This window comes from Alosa pseudoharengus, unplaced genomic scaffold (assembly GCF_046254945.1).
Source record: "Alosa pseudoharengus isolate Yale_2024_CS ecotype anadromous, Long Island Sound unplaced genomic scaffold, YU_APseudo_1.1 YU_APseudo_1.1_scf_6, whole genome shotgun sequence".
NCBI classification, from domain to species: Eukaryota; Metazoa; Chordata; class Actinopteri; order Clupeiformes; family Clupeidae; genus Alosa; species Alosa pseudoharengus.
The window spans coordinates 40,259,033-40,281,272 of NW_027468848.1; the positions used below are offsets into that span (position 1 = coordinate 40,259,033).

At 39.3% G+C, this 22,240-nt stretch overlaps 1 protein-coding gene across 3 annotated transcripts in view; it reads right to left on the bottom strand.

Annotated features, from left to right (window-relative positions):
* Nucleotides 1-22,240, bottom strand: part of dbnlb (drebrin-like b) — a 72,208-nt gene that overhangs the window by 44,923 nt on the left and 5,045 nt on the right. For all 3 annotated transcript variants that reach the window (XM_076270670.1, XM_076270669.1, XM_076270668.1), the window contains exons 2-8: nucleotides 16,495-16,550; nucleotides 14,024-14,136; nucleotides 12,255-12,329; nucleotides 6,124-6,270; nucleotides 2,643-2,720; nucleotides 2,298-2,449; nucleotides 1,402-1,456 (exon numbers count right to left, since the gene is read on the bottom strand). In XM_076270670.1, the coding sequence (XP_076126785.1) occupies nucleotides 1,402-1,456; nucleotides 2,298-2,449; nucleotides 2,643-2,720; nucleotides 6,124-6,270; nucleotides 12,255-12,329; nucleotides 14,024-14,136; nucleotides 16,495-16,550 (676 nt within the window). The remainder of the gene's footprint in view (nucleotides 1-1,401; nucleotides 1,457-2,297; nucleotides 2,450-2,642; nucleotides 2,721-6,123; nucleotides 6,271-12,254; nucleotides 12,330-14,023; nucleotides 14,137-16,494; nucleotides 16,551-22,240) is intronic.

A 22,240-nucleotide genomic window follows, 5' to 3' on the forward strand; every position in this document is an offset into this window, starting at 1 on the left:
AAGTTGAATTACACATGCAACATTGGTCAGAGGGCTAAGTACTTTCTTAGCTAGGGAAAGTAGTTTCTACAACTAACTGTTTAGCTACTTAGGGGTGAAGTAAGCAGTGTAGGCTCTACTGTCCACTGCTGGTCTGGACAGACAAAAGCTAACAATATTATTTTCCATTATTCAGTAATGACTTGACCAAAACAAAATTCAAGTGAATATAAATATTTTAATAAAGGTGTTCCATCCCAATGTTAACCTGATTCAATTGGATCTGTGTTTCATATGAATTGTTTAATACTGGGACATATGAAATGTATCATTATTAAAGGTAAATATAGAGCAGCACTTACCTTATGTAACTTACCTTGCAGTAACAATGAATTTGTCAACATTCTTCTCACCACTGATAATGTGATTTGGACTTGAGACTGTATTTCGCCAGTGTTCCGTTTTCTTTCATTTTGGACACCTCATACATTGAGTGACAGAACACCCTAATTTGTCATACTATATTTACATATTTGGTATTGTTGGATTCAGTATAACCCCACCTTTCCAACAAGCCATCATATGTGTTTCTATGATAATCCCTGGCAAAGCAGCCACAAAGTAAACGAAAACATTCTGCATAGATATTCATTTTTTGCATGTCCGCTTATTTTAGGTGTATGTTTACATGTCTCTACTCATTCCATACATCAAGATATTCACATCCAGTCTTTTCTAGTAGGTAAAGCAACTTCCTGACTATAAACATGCCAAGTTTCAAAGGTCTCAGAGCTTGTGTGATTGATCTGCACTAATTTACATGCCTTAACTCCAATACGGACAGGCTATATTTTAGTCCTTTTTTGGTTTTGGGGTGTATAACAATATCTGTTAATTTAACAATCTTAGCAGTAAAATATTTTTAGCTAAGAATCCATTTCATATATGGGAGACCTTAGAGATGAGGAAAAACATTGTTGGGTTTAGTTCTACCTCCGGTAGGGGTATCTCAAAAACTAAAGCCCTTTCTGACCATTTGTCACTAGCCTAATTGTCAGGTTAACACTACAGCCCCAAAATTGCAAACTGTGGATAAGCTAAGGGCTATGAGCGAAACGCTTCCCAAATAGAATTTTTTTGGTTAATCTATTATTTGTGCTGGGGTTCGCTAACTACGTTGCTGGTGCTTCGTTTTATGTGTAGGGACACTGAGCAAGCTACTGACGAGGTTTGGTGCTGTTTTGAACAATATTACTGGTTAAAAAATGCTATTTGGGAAGCGTTTCTCCACGGCTTATTTGATGTGTTTTAATGCAGAAACAGATCCTGGAGTCAATTTTTGCTGGAATTACACTTTAACTAAGAATTAGTACAATTAGATATAGAAGAGTTGCTTAAACTGGCAGATGGGGGAAGACTTACTGACTGCTGTCTCTCATTTTCGCTCTTATCAACTTCCTGTTGCTGCTGGTATTTCCTGGGGAAAAACAAAGCTTAGTTTGGCTTCCTTCAAGTAGTCTTGATAAATAAAAAGTGTTCTAACAGGAGGTATAATGACTTCATACAGGAACATAAGGCAACAAGACTATTAGGCCTGCAGACGTTGGTCAGGTCAGCCTGACACACCACTAGGAGTTCATTTTCCGACCGAAAGACTATTTACACTAGCCCAGATAACAAGAGGCTGGCGGACCACTGTCGGTCCATTGGGGGCATAGCTGGCGGTCCGCTGGCATTTTGCTCATCGGTTCTCTGGCGGTCCGCTGGCGGGTTGCAGACAAATTACCTAATATCTTGCCACTATTGGTCTGTACTCCATATATCATTTTATTAACTTTTCTTAATATTCATGACATGTTAAATTTAAAGAGATGGTGGTCCAACGGCGGACCACAAGTGGCACGCCATCGGCGGCATACCACCAGCGGTCCGCTATCTGCCAATCTGATTTTGCTATCTGGGAGGAGGTGTCGGTGCAGAGCCAACAAAATCAAATCAAAGATCCCACTCATCCTGACAATAGCCTTTTCTCTATGCTACAGTCAAGGAAACATTACCGTTGCCTGAAGGTCAGTAAAGCGAGACTGAGGAAAAGCTTTGTAAACATGTGTGAATCACAATACATTTTTTTATATTTTATATGTTTGCATAAGTTGTATATGCACACAGTCATTGGAGTCAAGCGACTAAGTCTGACCCATGAGTAGTAAAAAAACTCCCCCCCCCCCCCCCCCCCATCAAAAAAGGCTGGTAAAGCCAACAAATATAACTTACTTTAATATAGACAACCTGAACATATGTGAATCAATGCTACTTACTTCTGGTCATTAATTTGAGATGCTCTCTCCTTGTCCCTTTTCTCCCTCGACATGGCTTCCTTTGCCTCCCGATCTTTTCTCTCTTGTTCCAGCAGCTGCCGCTCTTCTTCTGTTTTACGCCGTTCTTCTTGACGTCTCTTTTCCTCATCTCTCTGAGATAAAAAAAGACAAGCAAAGAGTGTGACAAAACTGTAGGTGAGGGTTAAAAAAGGGGACATTAGTGGGGAGGAAAACAATTAAAATTGACTAATTTAAGAAGATAGAACAAAGTAATAGTGATAGATAATAGTGTCATTATCACTAGTCTGGAATAAACACTTGAACAGGCAAACAGTATGGTGTTACCTCAGCTTGAGCCCAGAAATTGTCTTTATTGATTTTCTTTATTTCTGACATGGCATTGGTCTTCTGATACACTGAGCCCTGTTAAAAAAGAAAAAGTATGAATTAAACCAACCAGTTGTATTAGACGTTTTTGAAACCTTTTGAACCCAACTGCATTTTTATCCACTGATAAATATTATTACATATTACTTATGGAGGCAAAGTAAAGCAAAGCCAAATATTGACCCTTCATCTAATTTTCTTTTATTGACATTGCATGGTTTGTCCACCAGAGAGCCCACTGGTATGACCTTCTTAACTTTTAGGGCACAGTTTTGAAAATGAACGTTAAGGGTTGTTTTAAGGACACTAGTGCAGTGCCCGTTCAAACATGCTATTCCTGTAACCCAATTACATGCCTGCAGGTAGGCCTGCTTTCAAAATAGAATAGGGAAAAACATAATTCCAGGTAAGCATTCAATAATGAATAGGCCTACAGATAATATAATAATATAATAAATGTGAAGTGAGCAGAATTTAAGCATTTTTTACAAATCAAAATTACATAATCCTAACAGCTGTTTTGAGTCAAGGCTATATGCTTAGCCTATTGAATAACTTGATGATAGAGAAAACAAACCATTTTGTCTCTGGTGGCCTATAAGTGACATCACACTCTGTCTGCCACTCGTTGCTTGTCGCTTATGCTTTGCATGTGTGGCATTCTGAGACGTTCTTTAATTCGGGACCATTATCGCTCGTTTCAATTTAGGACCTTGCAGTTGGAACTGTCGTTTGCTTATTCAAAGTCTAAAAACAGTCCAAAGTAGCCTGGGTTATTCATATAGCATCACACTCTGTCTGCCACTCGTTGCTTGTCGCTGGTTATGCTTTGCATGTGTGGCATTCTGAGACGTTCTTTAATTCGGGACCATTATCGCTCGTTTCAATTTAGGACCTTGCAGTTGGAATTGTCGTTTGCTTATTCAGTGTTGCCAACTATTTCAAATGGAAAGTAGCTAAAGCCAGCTCCAAAAGTCGCTAAATGTCGCTAGATGACGTCACGCACTAATTTGCATATCAATTACGTCACCAGGTCATGACCCCCCCCCCCCCCCAAAAAAAAAAAAAAAACGGTGATGGCCCTTTAATTCCCCTTTACACCTGTTTGCTTTTCTCCTAGGCCTACTCAAATAGGCAACTAAGAGCCTAATTTAAATATATTTAATTTAATATACTTATATAGGCCTATAGGCTACACCAGAATGAGCATTAAGTGGCTGAAAATCAGTCATTTCCAACCTATTCCCAACTGCTGCATTTGCTTTGCACAGCTTGAAGTCTGATTATAACTTCACCAGATGCTACACACAATTTAACCTTACGACAATGGCTATATTTTGGATTTATTTAGTTAATGTCACTTGGACAGACCGACAGAATTGTTTTTCCCTCAGCCGACAGTCTGTCCTGCATTAACCCTAGGAAAATTTAGGCTACATAGCCTAAACGAATGCTTTAGGTTTTTCTAACTTGTATGCTCGATTTTGAACTATCTGCTTGTGAATGACGTTGTAGCCTACTTTCCTTTGTTAAACGGTGCTGGAAAGCGTGCCCCTGTTTCCCTGTTATCATTACTCTCGTCTCGTTGACTCTGGTTGTAATCTCACCCGAAGTTGCTGCACCTTCCAATAACGTTGTCTGAGCTGTTAGATCTATAGAACATCTACTTCCGTGGATAACATGGGCTGATACTACATAGGCCAGTCATTACTTTTATAATCATGGGGCAACGCTTTGGGCGAACTCAATGTAGGTTAATTCACAAATGAAACAGCGCTGAGACTCTTACACAGCACAGCCAAACTCACTGCTCACTCAGAAGAGTAAAAAGGGACATTACATGGCATCACATCAGAGTCTCAAAAAGTCTCCAAGAACGCCAGAAAAAGTAGCTAGATTTGTCGCTAGTCGCTTTTTACAAAAAAAGTCGCTTGGGGGGGTCTGAAATCTCATACATAAATATGGCGACAAAGTCGCTAAGTTGGCAACACTGAGCTTATTCAAAGTCTAAAGACAGTCCAAAGTAGCCTGGGCTATTCATATGTGACATCACACTCTGTCTGCCACTCGTTGCTTGTCGCTGGTTATGCTTTGCATGTGTGGCATTCTGAGACGTTCTTTAATTCGGGACCATTATCGCTCGTTTCAATTTAAGACCTTGCAGTTGGAAATGTCGTTTGCTTATTCAAAGTTTAAAGACAGTCCAAAGTAGCCTGGGTTAATCATATGTGACATCCCACTCTGTCTGCCACTCGTTGCTTGTCGCTGTCCAAAGTAGCCTGGGCTATTCGAAGTGTCCGTTTATTGCACATCATTTTTTACGTCATTTTGAAGAGCCACTATACCTGTGTGTCTTGGCGTGTTGTTGCAAAATCCGCGGAGTTCACTTTATTGTTGAGGTCAGTCATGTTAAGTTTTTAACCGTGTAACCTACACTGATCCAGCTCTGCCAAAGCCCTGCTTCTATCCTCACTGGTAGCTTACAGTACAGTGGTGTGTGGGAGGGGGAGTGGCTAGCGGCGAAAGCCAATGTGCTTCTTTTACCGATATATTTAACGATATCTTTTGCATTTCTTATTCAAACAACGTCAAATTTGGCACTGCACTTACTCATGCCCATAGCAAGACACCTGCCGTCTGACAAACGGTCAGCGAGATATGCGTGCCACAGACACACAGACAGACAGACACACAGACGCTTCTTGCTTTATAGATAGATGTTTGTGCATGCCCATAGACAGCCACTCTGAAACAGTCAAAGGCGATTCAAAACAAGTCAGAAAGTCGAGACAGGACCCATCGTCAAAATTTCTGTGTCCACCACTCTAGTTCATCCAAAACATACCAGAAAAGGGACTCAAAGTGCTAAATACCAGAATTATCCTTTAATGACTGTGTGTTGAGTTATTTTGAGGGGACAGCAAATTTATACAAGCTGTACACTCACCACTTTACATTGTAGCAAAGTGTCATTTTTTCAGTGTTGTCCCATGAAAAGATATAATAAAATATTTACATAAATGTGAGGGGTGTACTCAATTTTGTGAGACGGTATATGACCGCCACTTTGCTAGCGTGGCAGTCATAACTAATCTTGTGGTCTAAGTTTTAATTTTAATGCCATGCCATGTTTTGCCATGCCAAAAATGGATGTTTCTGTAGAATGACTCATAATTATTATTATAATGACTAATGATTGCATTATAAGGTGTTATGAATGTATGCATAACTCATTATAACAATGATCTTCATAAAAAGTGTTACCAAAAACAGATTTGATTATCATGGGAATCGACAATTAAGCAATATTAAAATGTATGGAACTTCAGTACCTAAACTCCTATTACTGATTATTATCAAAATGATTGAGATTATTATTGAGGTACAGTATCACACTCCATTTACAAGCAGTGCAAGTAAACACTGCAGTAAGACTTACCACAGGACCTTGAGGTCCATCATCTTTGAAGCGGTTAGACTCTTTATGGAAGCTGTAATTAGCACCAGAAGCCTTTGCCACTTTCTGCATAATGATCTCAGGTTCGACATCCTCATCTGCACGAGCATTTATGGTCACATGGGCCCCCTGCAGAAACAAAGTTTCATTAGTACAGATCTTTCTCACAACAGTCTATGTGCCCTCACATACACACAATAGAGGTGGGACAACATACCATTTCACTACGTTTTACAACGGTATAGTATATCATGTTGCCAATTGGCAAGACTGCAAGTCACTTTTTTGGGAGTGAGAGTTAGCCATCTAAGTTAGCCTAGTAAAAGTTAAAGGTCCCATATTATACTTTTTTAAGTCAAAATAGAAAACTGAAGCTGTTTGCGCAAAATCGTCGCCAGCTTCAGTCCCTTCCTAGGCTGTTCCTGGGGTCTGTAGCTTTAAATGCAAATGAGCTATTGCTGGCCACGCCCCAATCCAGAATTGATCCATGTTTACAATAGTGTCATTCGACTTGATGCAGTTCTTCAGGTTTGTTCGAGAATAACTTTGTCCTTAATCCAGAATGAAATAGATATTTTTCAAATAGTGTTCTGTACCAACGTTACATAGATGACATTTTTTTTCATCTGGACAGCCACGATGCTCTAAAACAATTTCATCAGTATTTGAACTCTGCCTGTGAACACCTTAATTTCACCTTAGAATTTAGTCCAGAGAAAATTAGCTTTCTAGATGTCATGATCATCAAACAAGATAAAACTCTCCAAACAGATCCATGCAGGAAACCTACTGATAGGAACACTATACTACGTGGGGATAGTTTCCACCCCACTCATCTCATCAAGAGTCTCCCCATTAGTCAATTTCATCGTGTCAGGAGAATCTGTAGTTCTGACACCAGCTATAAAAATCAAGCTACTGACCTATCTGACAGATTTATAGAGGCTGCTGCTGACCGGTTCAGTGCCATCTTTCAGAATGAAGCTCTACATCCTAAAGCTAGACACAATAGGACCCATTCTGTGTAACTAAATACTAACCAATAGGGTCTAAGGTTAGGAAAATTATCCAAAAGCACTGGCATGTAGTCAAATCTGACCCGTCACCGGAGACTGGGAAATATTTTTGAGTTGCTACCTAAGCTGGTTTTTAGACGCCCTCCTAATATAAGGTATCAGGTAGTGAGATCGTATACACCTGGGTACAAACTTCTGTTTGTAAAACTATGTTTTATCTGGTGACGGCATACTTATCCATTCCCTACCCCATGCTTAGGTACATTTTATTTGTTTGTAATATTTTCATAATATGTCTTATGTGTAATGTGTCATTTTATCTTTTACATCTAATGTGTGTAGACTTTCTTTTAGGTGCATCTGGCCTGTTAACATCAGCCAATGGACAACAGATACAAAATAGCCTTTTTGGCTAATTCTGGCACATTTACATTTTTATGTTCATTAATGTGCACTGTCCATCTCTAAATAAACCTTAAATAAATAAGCTGTTGTTGACCACGCCCCACTCCGGAACTGATTCCATGCTTAGGTCAACGGACAACATGGTCGAAATCCAGGGAATACGAGTCAGTTGGTGACACGGCGATGGAGGATTCTCCACTGGAGAGCATCCGACTGCCAGTGATAAAATGCAATTTGTTATGCAGGAATAATAAAGAATGTGTGACAAACGTCATTGCCGGTTCTGTTTGAATGTCCGTAGTAAAGTAGACTAGTCAATTGGAATTTAGCCGAAACGTCTGCTAAATACAATAACCATAGCAGAATCAATTCAGACAACTGTCTGCATGTATGAGGTAACATGGTCTAGCAATGTCAAATGATAATGGCTAAAACTTTATTTGGGTCGGTATATAAGCTCAGTAAAGGTGTTTAAGAGTTTAAAAGAGTTTAAAAGCATTTGTGAAATTGGCTGCCTACTACCGGGTGGCCTGGGTCGCATCCAGTGAAGGCTAGGCTAAGTGGGAATTTTCAGATGGGGGTGGGAACATTCACATTTCCCTTATTTTGACTAACCCTATCGCAATAGAGCTGCACAGTCCCGCCCACAGCCGATGCCAGAAGTAAAAATTCAATGCAATTTCTCCATTGACAATTGCGGTATAAGCCATAAAAACTTAACTGCACATGGTAGACTTAAAACCAGCTACGGCTGTACTAAGCGATTGTATATGCTCATATAGACGTCAAGAGTTCATGGGGCACTAACCTTGTTTTCAGATAAATGCCTTTTATTCGCAATCTCTTGGATAAGTACTTCATTACCCACAATCCTGAACAATCCCACAATCCCACAGTGATGCCTCTGATTGGTGGAAAGGCCGTTATGGTCATAGTTTGAAACTTTCTCAGCGAAAAATATTGACAAAGATGGCGGAGTCTTTTACTGCCTATGGCGAAAATCTTAATGTGATTAAAAACTTTCTTGACGAATATTGGTACTTGTATCAACAAGGATTGGGGTTTATACATCACACGAACTTAGTCAGGGCCAATACACTATCAAATAGACCACTGTAAATGTTAAACACTCAAACTTTTCAGGTAGCCGACAGGCTAACCTTTAGCATTTCCGACATTGTATGTCATCATAGATATATACACTAGATGTCGCCTTCTGCTTCTCAGCATGCGTCAACACCGCCGCCATCTTGGTACAGGGATCTGAAGCGCTAAACTAGTTCTCCTGTATTGTCAGCGTTACCTATTTAGCGACGTTTGGCCATCCCCAGCGATAGAAAACCTTTTTAGCGATTAGCGACAAATTTGGGAACTTCTCACAATGATGACAGATCGGCTTCTTTGTTGTTGAAACGTAAGAAAATCACCTTTCTCATGGCTTTGTCATTTTTGAATTCAGCTACATCTCGTTTGCCCATGGCACTGACCCATGATTATAAAAGTAACGACTGGCGTAGCCTATGTAGTAGCAGAGGTAAATGTTCTACAGATCTACAGCAACTGCTGGTGAGATTACAACTTACATGAGTAAACGAGACGAGGGGTATGTGGCCTCAACCAGAGCCTGTCTACGAAGAGCCTGTTATGTTTACTTTCATTGTATCGAACCTGTTTGCAGTTTACTCATTGTTCCTCTAGGGGCCGCCGCTAACTAGTGCAGAATGAATGGGAGTCTATGGGGCTAGACGGGTAAAATGTATCTTTATTATCGTCTTAAGCTTAGTTTTCTCTAGACTCAACCATATATACATGCCTGTCAGTTGGAACAACCCAAAAAACTAGATAATTGCTTGAGATTTTGACGATTTATGGTGATTTTATTTTCGCTAGATCTTTGCCCAGATTGACGCTAATGCATTATAGAGGAGTGGATCACTGAAGCAAGATGGCGTCTCGATTGACGCATTCGTTCCAATAAACAGCAGTAGTCATGCGACATCTAGTGTATATATCTATGGTATGTCATTACATAATGCAGCTAACATTAGCCTACATGCTGCAACACAGGTATGAAATATATTATGTTTTAGTGAGTGTCCAAAGGGGTGAAAGCCACTTTAAATTGGGTCACATTATTGACTGTTGTATGTCCGAGAGTCAGTTTGTGGGTTTTGTAAGGGCCAGCATGAGGGACAAGACCTACAAAGTTGTGGTGAGTTAAGCAGGGAGGTTGGTAACGTTAATGCTGCTAGCAGTGCTAGTTAACATTAGCTAGGCTACTGTAGCCTTCATACTGTATGATTCATATCAATCATTAACCTAGGAATACTTCTTCGTGCATTTAATGAACATTTTGTGTAATAATTCACGGCAAATCACGCGGGTCGGTCGGGTCAAGTTCGGGCAGAGAATCTAAACTCTATGGCAATCATGAACGCCTACTTTTACAACGTGAAACTTATTATATACATGCCCTTAATACTATGGGACCGTTTGGATTAAATTAGGAATTTGATATAAAACACTTTTTATAATTGTTTTCTAAAATTTATGTTATCTGTCTCTCTACAGTGTTTGATATTGGCCATACTGCACAATCACTCTCCTTTCCAGGGGCGTCATGCAAGGCAAAATTCAGAGGGGGCACAATCAGGCAAATTTTTTCGGGGGGTGGGGGGTTCCTGTTAGAGGGGGGCCGGTGATCAAATCCATAGTTCTAACTATTTGATCATCAAGTCAAAATTTCCTGGTCAACTACAAATAATTCCACTACTTTTTATTGCTTACCTAGACTACTTACCACTTCAACACCATTGACTGTATCTGTTTAAACTGTAACTGTAACAGTTCAACTGTTCAAACTGTAGCCTAAAGTTAACTGTAACAGTTCAACACAAGCAAAACATTGCGAGCTGAATGCACGTGTGAGTTGTTACGGGAACACAGACACTAATTTTAGGAAAAGGGCTGTTGACTGGTCTTCAGCTATTTTGCTACGGTTTATTACACATCTAGAAGAATACATTTGAGTCGTTATAGGCTCTGGCTTATTATGGAGCATAATAGGAACAAAGTTATGATCAAAAAAATGATCAGGGACGAAAAATCCGAGGGGGCACGTGCCCCCTTAACTTCAGTGGGCATGACGCCACTGCTCCTTTCATCAGCTACAAGACATTGGAGACTTTGGAATATCTACTCTTTTTTCCTCTTTTTTCTTTTGTTCTTGATATGTGTGGCACTTGTACAGATGTGAGGGATTGAGTTTATTTTTTCTATCTGTTGTATAATGATATATTCAAAATATTGAATTGATGCAAATGTAATACTTGGTGGGCTAATGTAGGCCATAGGCTATTTGCTCAAAATTGTCTGATTCATTGACACGAAGATCTGACTGATTGGTGGACATGGGGCATTGCCCACTATTTTGTATATTTATATCTCCACCCACTCATCTGCTTGATACCTGACCAAGACCTCTTGTCACTTACAAAACAGTGTGCGGGTATCTCTTTATTTTTTCATATGTTGATTCAGCCTTATACCCAAGCACTTTTTTAATTTTTTGTAAATGTGCGTGCACTTTCAGTCAATAAATACTTTGAAATACTTTGAAATTTGAGTCGGATCAGCTCCAAAAAATAATGGGTTTTCCTCAACATGTGCTACAACTTTCCACCATTCCACCGAAAATTGTACCCGTACTTTTTGCAATGTTGACAGACGGCTACCGCACACCACTAACGTTTATAAAAATTATATATTTATGGAATATTACTAGACAGGTACATCTGATTAGCATTACTGTTTATTGTTAAACTGCAATGAAGTGAGCACCAGCCAGCGGATGACTCTTATAGTCTACCATGCACCCGGACAATATTGTGCGCCTTGCCCTAAATCTAAAGCAGCGCTACAAAATGAAGAGGAAACACTGCGGAAGAAAGTTTATGTATTTACAATAAACTAGACTACATCACAATATGGGGACTATGAAACTGGACTGGCCATATTAACCTCTGACACAATCTACTTATTGTTAAATTGCAACGTGAGCGGCAGCCAACAGGGGAGGATGGATACGTCGGCAGGATCATTTAAAAGGCAACCACACCTACATTGTGTGTCTGGCCTAATTCTGATACCGTGACAGCATTAATTTTGCCGTGGTGGGCCGCCATCCCAAAATCAACGTAGAGGAAACGCTGTTGACCAATAGCATAAATGAATCATGAATGCCTTGTCCACTCATGAAAGCCATATCCACTTAACTTTGGTCTCATACTCATTTAACACTAGCCTAGAAATCTAGACGCACCTTAGCGGCAGCCAGGGTAGTCTAGCAACTTTCTTTTGGCTTGAGAGCTGGAAAAATTAAACTCCGATAAGGCCAATCACATTATGTTGAGGCGGTAGGCGGGCTTAACATAATGATTGATGGCAACGGTTCGGCGTGAATTCCCTACTTGAAAACAAAGAAGATGCTATTGTGTACAGAGGGTATTTGAAAGACAACCGATTATCCCACCCCTCGGACTGAGCACTGTGAATGGTGAGTCCCCAGACCCTACAGTACATCTTGATGTGGGTCTGGCTCGTCAGGCTAATTTAACACATCATCAAATCAAAAATTATTATTATATGGGTATACTGTACTAAATAATGGGCACCATAGGAATTTGCTGTTACCTTGAGAAAATTAGCAATGGAGCTAACATGATTGGCACAGATTCCTTTTCTGGCATCCTTCACCCCTTCACCTGTCTAAAAGAGAAATAAAACAATAGAACAAATTGTGAACTAACTCTTGTGTCCAAGACACTATGATTCTACAAATAACTCACTCTTGCAGACCTGCTGTTTGAGTACCAGTAAAAAAAATCATCTTATGTAGGCCTACATGCGAGCAGCCAAAGCCAGATGATGTTGACAAAAACAACAAATACGCCTGTCAGAGGTGTGAAGTAACAAAATACAATTACTTTGTTACTGTAATTTTCAGGTACTTTACTTGAGTAAAGTTTGTCTTTCAGACAATTTTGAATGTTTTCTGCAAACACTTACTATATAATATAACTTGGAATTTACACTGAACCCCTTAATTTAATTTAAGTGCCATTGAATTTTCAGTGGACTGAGTAGATTCATGCACAGATGGGGCAAAAACACAGTGAAATGAGCCCTTATTTTTTTTACCTTAATTTCCAAATAACTGTAAAAAGTAGCCAGGGATTAGTCTTGCATTCATGCACAAACAAAATCTTCTACAAAATCACATATACTCTCTAGTAGGATAGCATATTTGTAATAAGCCTATTTGTGAAAACATAGACTATTTAGTTAGTTCAAATTAACATGAAATCACACTGCATTAACTAAAAGCCCTAAACAATAATTTCTCAACAAATTCACACAACTAAGGTAGGTGACCTATTTTGAAACGAAAATTACACATTCACATCACACTTAATGTAATACATGATGGGAAGTGACCACCATGCACTATTGCCAAAGGAGTACTTTCAAAAATAAAAAACTCACCTTTTTGTAAAAGTTAAAAAATGGTGATTGCTTTCTATCAGCTGGAAAATACTAAAACTATCCATCTAGGGGTGTCACGATTCTCCAAAACCTCGATTCGATGTAATTTTCGATTTTAAAGTCACGATTCGATTCGATTTTCGATTTTTACAAATATTACTATTAATGCATTCCTTATATGTTATTTACTCTTTTTGGCCTTTTCCTTTTCTTTTTCAGGGGGCTTTTATTTTGAAACCGCTTTGAAACCGTTCCAACCGCGAGGTTGTAATGTAACCAGAACTAACATTAGGCTAAAACAGAGACGTGAACATAGTAAAATGAAACAACACAGAATGTTAATTTGATTGTTTCAGCACACTCCGAAGAGACCCAAGGTTAGTGTTCATGGAATATGTACTTATAAATGTACATTTTAAGCCTTAAAGTAACTTTGGACTGTAATTAGACCATCTTTTCACTTGCTAAGTTGATTAGGCTAAGTTAGGTTTAATTGACGTGAATGAACGAATACTTCCACACCGGTGATTTCAAAGTAGCAAGAGGGGCTTTGATTTCGGTAGGTTGATGTGTAGGCCTACATGTATATTTTAACTGGCTGCAGCCTAAAATTAGAGGAGTGTTGATGCTGCAGTTCAGCACGTGCATGTGTGTTTGTGCGTCTTGGCATACATGCTGGACGTGATATTGGGGGTGTGGCTGCATCGTCGATTCTACTTTTAAGTTCGAAGTTCGAGATTGAGATGTAATTTCGATCGATTTCGAAATAAAATCGAAATCGTGACACCCTTATATCCATCTACTTTATCTAATGATTGATGCATTATTATTAGTTGATTTTCTGCCATTAACTCACCATGCAGACTTCTATGTGTAAACACATCTTAAAAGAAAGTGAAAGAGGACAGGTAACTCACCCAGTTGATCAGAACATACTTGGGTAGGCCAGAGTTAGGGTCTTTAACGCCGCAGAACCCATACATCACTTTACCACTGTTCAACTCTTCTATGAGCTCTTCCAAGCCACCATCTGGAAAAAATACTTCATTTAAACAGGTGCAATAGAGTGGGGAAAGAACCCGTAGCTTATAGTTTCTAGCATTAGCATTTTAAAGGTGCTCTAAGCGATGCCACAAGTTTTTTAGGCTAAAACATTTTATGTCACTTACTGCAAACATCATCTAACCAACCGCTAGCTGCCTGTGTCCTCACTGTAAAAAAACGTGATCTCTGTGGACAGCCCAGGCTCCAAAAACAGCAACAAAAACAACCCGGGCAAACCTAGCCCATAAAAACATAACAAACTGTTCCACCAAATCACAGACGAGATGCGCGTTTAGGAGAGTTTCAATTGCACGGGAGCAGCACAGGAGGGAGGGGGAGGAAGTAGTGAGCTAGCTCTCTGTTTGGTTTGAAAGTCAACAAAAGTGACATTACCCAGCATCGCTTAGAGCACCTTTAACCCTTCCTGGTTCGTAAGAAAAAATCTCAATGGGATCACATTAACGATCATGAGGAGAATGGAAATGTTCCATAATGGATGCCTCCGACGAATATGCCAGATCTTTTGGCCTAATAAGATTTCCAACAATGAACTGTACAACAAAACGGAAAGGCGGAGCATCACCAAAGAGATTACGCACAGACGCCTGAGATGGCTAGGACATGTGTTAAGGATGGAGCAGAACCGCATCCCAAAAGTTGCCTTAAGATGGACACCACCAGGCAAAAGAAAACCTGGGAGGCCCAAAAAGCGTAGAACTGTGACCCAAGCGCTGGAACAGATGAACCTGTCATGGGGAGAGGCCCAACATGCTGCCAGGGACCGAATGCAATGGAGAGTGCTCATGAAGCCTTATGTCCCATAGGGGATGAAGAGGAGTAGTAGAGTCAACTTGAAGGAAACAACGTCGTCTTCTAATGTGCCAGCAACAGTCCTCATTTGCATGACTGTGAATGTTTGGATTTATGGGCATGCTGAGCAGGTGCATGTCCATTATGAGAGAAAGTGAGAGCAGGCAAGGAGAGGCTGCCTGAAGGTGCAAATAGCTCTACAATGAAAGAGCTATGACATTATGAAATTATTATTTTGAACAACGTAGTTATGGTGGGAGGCGTGTGTTGCTTGTAATGCGCTTCAGGAAACACCGTTTTTAACCCTTAGAGGACTATTGACGCAAAGTGCGTCAAAAACCACACCTATTCTTCTCTGTTGAATTGCTCCGGAACTATTTGTCGCAGCGATATGAAACCTTTATCGTGTGACATTGCAGAAGTGGGGCTTTCCAACGAGGCACTTGTCTGTACAATCAAGTATTCAAAGAAGAAAAAATCATGAAATTAAACCTAATTGCATCATATTTAGTCTATACTTCTCTGCGTTCACCTGCGCACCCATTACTCTCGTTTGAATTACTCGCGAACCCGTGATCGCATAGATATGGCACGTCCTTCTGGGTCAAAGGGATCACGTTATAAAAACAGACGAAGTGACAGCAAAATATTAAAAATCAAATCAAATCAATGCAAGCATTAATACATGAAATGGTGGCAGCCTGGGTAGCCTAGACCCAATATATACAGTAGCATGTGTCATGGCACTTACAATGACCAGGATAAATACTTAAACTAAAGGTAGTGAAAATAGAGCGGGCCTCATAGGGTTAAGTAGCAAATGATTTGTAAGGAGTTTTTCTTCTTTAAAAGGCAGCTTCCCCAGTCGGGACTTTGCTTCTTCATTTCTCGGCTGTCCTTTCCCTCGGTTGCATTATGACACTGGTAGGTTGTGTAGCTTTATTTGCCAACCTCAGTGCTAGCACATAGGATATTAGCCTGAGATGGGAGGGATGGTGAGATGGAACATCTAACCTTCTGATTGTTTGCTTTAGCCAGCAGGGGACACTACAATTTAAGATCATTCATTGCATTTAAACTTAAAAAGTGAAGATCTGGAAAATCTAAGGCGGGAAACATTTTACCAGTAGTGTATTAGGGGTATGATCTGTGAATTATCTGTAAATGCCCAGATAATGGTAAATGGTGGAGACAGGCTCAAAACTAGGGGTGATAATTGTAAACCGATTTTCAATTCCTCTCATCGATGCGGGCATGTTTTTTGGCAGTTGTACTGTGCATTGCAAGAACTCAAGTGTCGTGACATTGATATCAAGTCTGATGGCAAGTGCAAATATCATGTAATTCCCAAAAGCATTCATTTAATATCCATACAGCCACTTCAACAGAAAGCAGCCTAGCCAACCCAAGAGGATTAATTAACAAAATCTATATTTTAACTTTTCAGGGACCATCAACATCTTTAACATAGCACAACATTTAAAAAAAAAAAAAAATGCTTATATATATAATATAATATAAATGACTCTCTCACCTCCCTTTTCTGCAAGCCGAATGTCATTGGTATTTCCTTCATAGGTGAACAAGGCCCTGTAAAAACAAAAAGCATATATAAATGCTCTCTCACAACAAATTCTGAAATATTTTACACACCAATAATCTGACTTCAGAAATAAGCATTAATAGCACATCTGACATCCAACATGTTGCCAGCAGTTTCCAAACTGAACAACTAAGATATGATACTATGACACATGATTATATATTTTTATATACCCATTTAAATGTCCATAAATACAATTGGTTGGATGGTGGTTAAATAAAAATGGGTATATAAAAATAAAAACACAGCATTCACTGACCAAAGTACTGTACAAAGAAAAACAAATTATAATAAGTATGCAGTTGACATATTAGACTGAAAAGTTTTTTTAAAAGAAAAAAAAAAGTCCCATCTATTCCATTGAGATTTTTATGATTTAGAATGCTATACCCCAAAAGCTGGGAATTCCGGCGATTTTTCAAATGCATCTCCATTTTTCGAGGTCATCAAGTACTGTCGGTATGGAAAAAACCCCTGAAAACAATCGGTTTTACCTAGCTCGAGTTGCTGCAGCCAACAGCTAAAGCAGCAAGGCAGCTACAGCGCTACACTCTGGGGGCATGTTGATGAGCCCCCATGTACACATCATATGCGCTTTTTTCCGTACTGACAGTACTCGGTAACCTTAAGAAACGGACATCTATGTGAAAAACATAGACGCTGGAAAAAAATGTGTATGCATTTCACAAACAACCAGAGGCGGACAGAGTACACAGCTTCATTACTTGAGTAAAAGTACAGATACCCTTTGCTAAATTTTACTCAAGTACAAGTAAAAGTACAACAGTCAGATGTCTACTTAATTAAAAGTACTGAAGTACTTGTTTTTAAAAGTACTTGAGTATCAAGAGTACAAGAGTACATTTTCTAAATATTGCATTACTACTGCCACAGTGCTTACATTTCAGAAACATCCTACATGGAGTTATGAAAAATGTTAATGTTAATACTAGGGGTGTCACGATTCTCCAAATCCTCGATTCGATGTAATTTTCGATTTTAAAGTCACGATTCGATTTGATTTTCGATTTTTAAAAATATTACTATTAATGCATTCCTTATATGTTATTTACTCTTTTTGGCCTTTTCCTTTTCTTTTTCAGGGGGCTTTTATTTTGAAACCGCTTTGAAACCGTTCCAACCGCGAGGTTGTAATGTAAACAGAACTAACATTAGGCTAAAACAGAGACGTGAACATAGTAAAATGAAACAACACAGAATGTTAATTTGATTGTTTCAGCACACTCCGAAGAGACCCAAGGTTAGTGTTCATGGAATATGTACTTATAAATGTACATTTTAAGCCTTAAAGTAACTTTGGACTGTAATTAGACCATCTTTTCACTTGCTAAGTTGAGTAGGCTAAGTTAGGTTTAATTGACGTGAATGAACGAATACTTCCACACCGGTGATTTCAAAGTAGCAAGAGGGGCTTTGATTTCGGTAGGTTGATGTGTAGGCCTATATTTTAACTGGCTGCAGCCTAAAATTAGAGGAGTGTTGATGCTGCAGTTCTGCACGTGCATGTGTGTTTGTGCGTCTTGGCATACATGCTGGACGTGATATTGGGGGTGTGGCTGCATCGTCGATTCTACTTTTAAGTTCGAAGTTCGAGATTGAGATGTAATTTCGATCGATTTCGAAATAAAATCGAAATCGTGACACCCTTAGTTAATACCTTGGAGAATGTAAAAGGAATTGAAAGTAAAATCAAGTCATTTATATCTTTTTACCATGTTGCCAGGAATGGGCAGTATTTCTAATACATGTATATACGTATTTCAAATACAAATACTTTAATTTAAACATTTGAAGTGAAAACTATCATTAACTTGTTCAAAAAATTGAAATAGTCTGGCAAGGTGGGGCCACAGGTTGGCACATTCCCGGGATGGACCTGCTGCGTCTTCATCCATTGTTTCGTCCATGGTTTCATCTCTTATCTAAATCTAACCATGGAGTTGACTTTGGCGGAAAGCTGAAGGTGATTGCTGATAGGCTGTCCCAATCAGTGGCGCCTGCACAATCCAATCACATTTGAGAGGGAAACAACAAATTGAGGGTTTCCGAGATTTTTGCTTTTTCCTTTTTTTTAGTAGTAGTAACGGGTACTCACGGCTATGGATAGAAATGTAGTGGAGTAAAGAGTACAATATTTGCCTCTTAAATGTACTTTAGTAAAGTCATGAGTACTCCACCAAAAATGATACTTGAGTAAAGTACAGATCCCTCAAAACTGTACTCAAGTACTGTACTCAAGTAAATGTACTCCGTTACTGTCCGGCTCTGCAAACAACCAAAGGCAGGTTAAGACAGGTAAATCAATTAGAAAATTGAATAGCAGACTTACAAGCACACGTGTTATCTTTATCGTTATGTCACTGTGACTTGTGGTTGGCATATAGTTTTAGATGCACGCACCAAATTTGGTGGGTGTATGTAACTCCCAAAAACAAACAACTTTTATATTAACATGCCATTAGCCACGCCCACAGGAAGTGAGGTAATTGAGATTTTGTGCGTTGTGGACATGATCAATTTTAACGAAATGGACAAAATGGACAATGCCTTAACTCATACATGGGCAACATACGGCCCGCGGGCCAGATCCGGCCCGTGGGCTTTCCCTGACCGGCCCGCATAAGGTCCGTGTAAGAACAATAGTCAAGAGCCTAGCATAGAGATAATGCATGCAAATCAATATCGTTGCTTTTATTTTGAAAGCGACTGCTATTTGTACGCCCATACATTTGTGCGTGGATGCATACGACGTAAACACCCTCACTGATGTGCTGGTGAATAGAATTTATGCTTCTGCGTCGACACAATGCAGTTGCCTTTACGTCGGCGTAAACCTTTCAAAGTTTTGTGTCTCTTATGTCTGCGTCGCTCACCACCGCAAAGGTTGTTAGAATGAACTCCTACTGCTGCTCGTTGGCGATACGAAGTGTTCATTTCAAAACGTTACTGGCAGATAGACAGTTTACAATCGGATAACCCCATAATTGTAACCAAAATATGTCTGAGTTTATTTGCAAAGCTTATGTTAGCGAACTAGTATGATGCTACTACCCACAGGTTGCTTGAAGCAGCCGGCTCAACACACAGAGCGAGTTGACCAATCACAGTTATGTGCTTAAAGTTAAAGCAAAAACATAGCCTACATTTTTTAAATAGTTTTCTTTGTGCATGTTGATTAACTAATGACAGCCTACTATTGTCTGCTCCACATTTTCGTAGTCTAATTCTGTAGTCTAATTAATTTAATGATGGTAATGATTTAATGATGAAATATTGCTGAGTGTTGATGAAATGGTGGCACAGGCCTATCGGTTGTACTGACTCCTCCACATTTTCATAACCTAGCCTAATTATATAGATATTGTAGTACTTTTTTATATCAGTCTTTGAAAACTGAAAAAAATGTCAATGTCAAAAAATCATTTTCGAGAATGAGGATTAAATACTGGACATAGATTAAATATTGCTGTTTTTCCTTTGTCTCCCTCACATTTTCATCTGTTCTTACGACTAGTAAACAAAACCATATGATTTACTTAATGTTATACAAGAACAGAATAGAATTGAGTTCAGACTTGAGTTCGGTATTTTGGGTCCGGCCCTCCTCAACAGTCCCAGTTTGTCATGTGGCCCCTTGGGGAAATTAGTTGCCCACCCCTGCCTTAACTGATTAATCTGAAACTATATAAAATATTGGATATTATTGTGATGATATTCACATGTGTAATTCACATGCCTAGCATAGCGCCACCATCTGGCCAAGCAGGAAATGTGCCAGAAATGTTCTATGCTTTGAATGAATGGTCTGAAACTTCTCAGGTTAACCCTTAGAACCCGATTGACGCAAAGTGCGTCAAAAAACACACCCTTTCTTCTCTGTTACATTGCTCCGCGGCTGTTCATCCTTTATACCTTTATAGCATGACAGAGAAGAAGTGGGGCTTTCCAACGAGACCACGCACTTGTCTGTACAATCAAGTATGACATTTTTTAAAAATCATGAAATTAAATCAAATAGCATTAGGGCTGAAACGATTCATCAAGTTACTCGAATAACTCGATTACAAAAATTACTCGAGGCAAAACCCCCCCCACCACGCGTTGACAATAGTTGTCCGTTACCCGGCTTTAGGTGGGTGCATTTGGTCAGTTAAAAAGTTATGAAAAGTAGCCTGCATAGTAGCCTAACTACATCCACATACAATATCTTATAATAGGCCTACAACAACGCCTGACAAGGATGTATTCGTTTGGACAACATTAGGCTATAGCCTAGAAAGGCTAAACTTAGGCTACCTTCAGTTTGTTAAATGTAAAGCCTAGCTTAATGTTACCTTTTTTTGCCCATCTGAAATAACTCCTAGCTTTGCTCCTTCCCTCCTTTCTGTTTTTGTTGTTTTCAAAAACCTGTTATCCGCGAAACTTTCCCCCCACGGACCATGGACCATCCAACGCATTCAAAAGTAACGCATTCTATTAGCTATTCCAGGCGTCATGTTTAATAAGCTGCCCTTTTTTTGATGAACACATACAGAGTTTATAAATTATATCCTTTAATTTCATGTTTCCATATCATTATGACCTGATTCGAAATTATGTATTTATTCATGAATTAATTACAAAAGATTTAACATTTTGATTTTACACCTGTCCGCCTTAGCCCTTTTCATCTCGCGTACCCCCTAGAAGCAGCTCGCGTACCACAGTTTGGGAATCCCTGGGCTAGATAGATTGATAGATGGCCTACTTTATTGACGCTTGGTGAAACAGCATGGAGTGCATGTTTTCGGTTCAGATGCTTGTTCTTTTCCTTTTTTGAGTATGTAATGATCCCAAAACTTTACTTGAAAACTTTAGACATTCTCTGCCGTTTATGGACATCTTGACTCCGCCATCGCGCCAACTAATTCAGAACATAGACATAATCTATGATTCAGAATGTATCACGATTCATGCGCTAGTGGTGTGCTTCCCGAACAACGGTCCGTGTGGAACAATAAAATCCCTGCGCGTCATAAGAATTTAACGAGGCTTCGAGACAGGGTTTTTGCCTCGAGTAATTTTTACATAAGAATTTTTATAATACGCTTTTTATATTTTAATTCTTTAAAAATGAAAATAAAATCAATGCTAGTACTAATACATGGCAGATCTGGATAGCCTAGACTCTGCTGAAAAAAACAATATATAATATGTGTGTGTGGCACTCACAATGACCAGAATAAATCCTTATGAATAAAGGTAGTGAAAATGCCCTAAAAACAGCTTAGGGTTCTAAGGGTTAATAGATATTATGATTATGATGATATCCAGACACCCAATGGGCCTGCCTGGTATAGCGCTACCACCTGGCCAAGCAGGAACATGTGCCAGAAATTGCCAATGCCTTTATTGATTGATCTGAAACTTTACAAAATATTAGATATCATTATTGTGACGATATTCACATGTGTAATTCACATGCCTAGCATAGTGCCACCATCTGGCCAAGCAGGAAATGTGCCAAAAATGTTCAAGGCTTTGATGGATTGATCAGAAATTTTGTGTGCCAGAAAAAAAAAAAAAAAATAGCACACGCATCAAATATGTACATTTCAAAAACGGACCACGTCGGGGCTTTGTTGGATTCCGAAATGTCACGGGTTGCGGCCCGCCA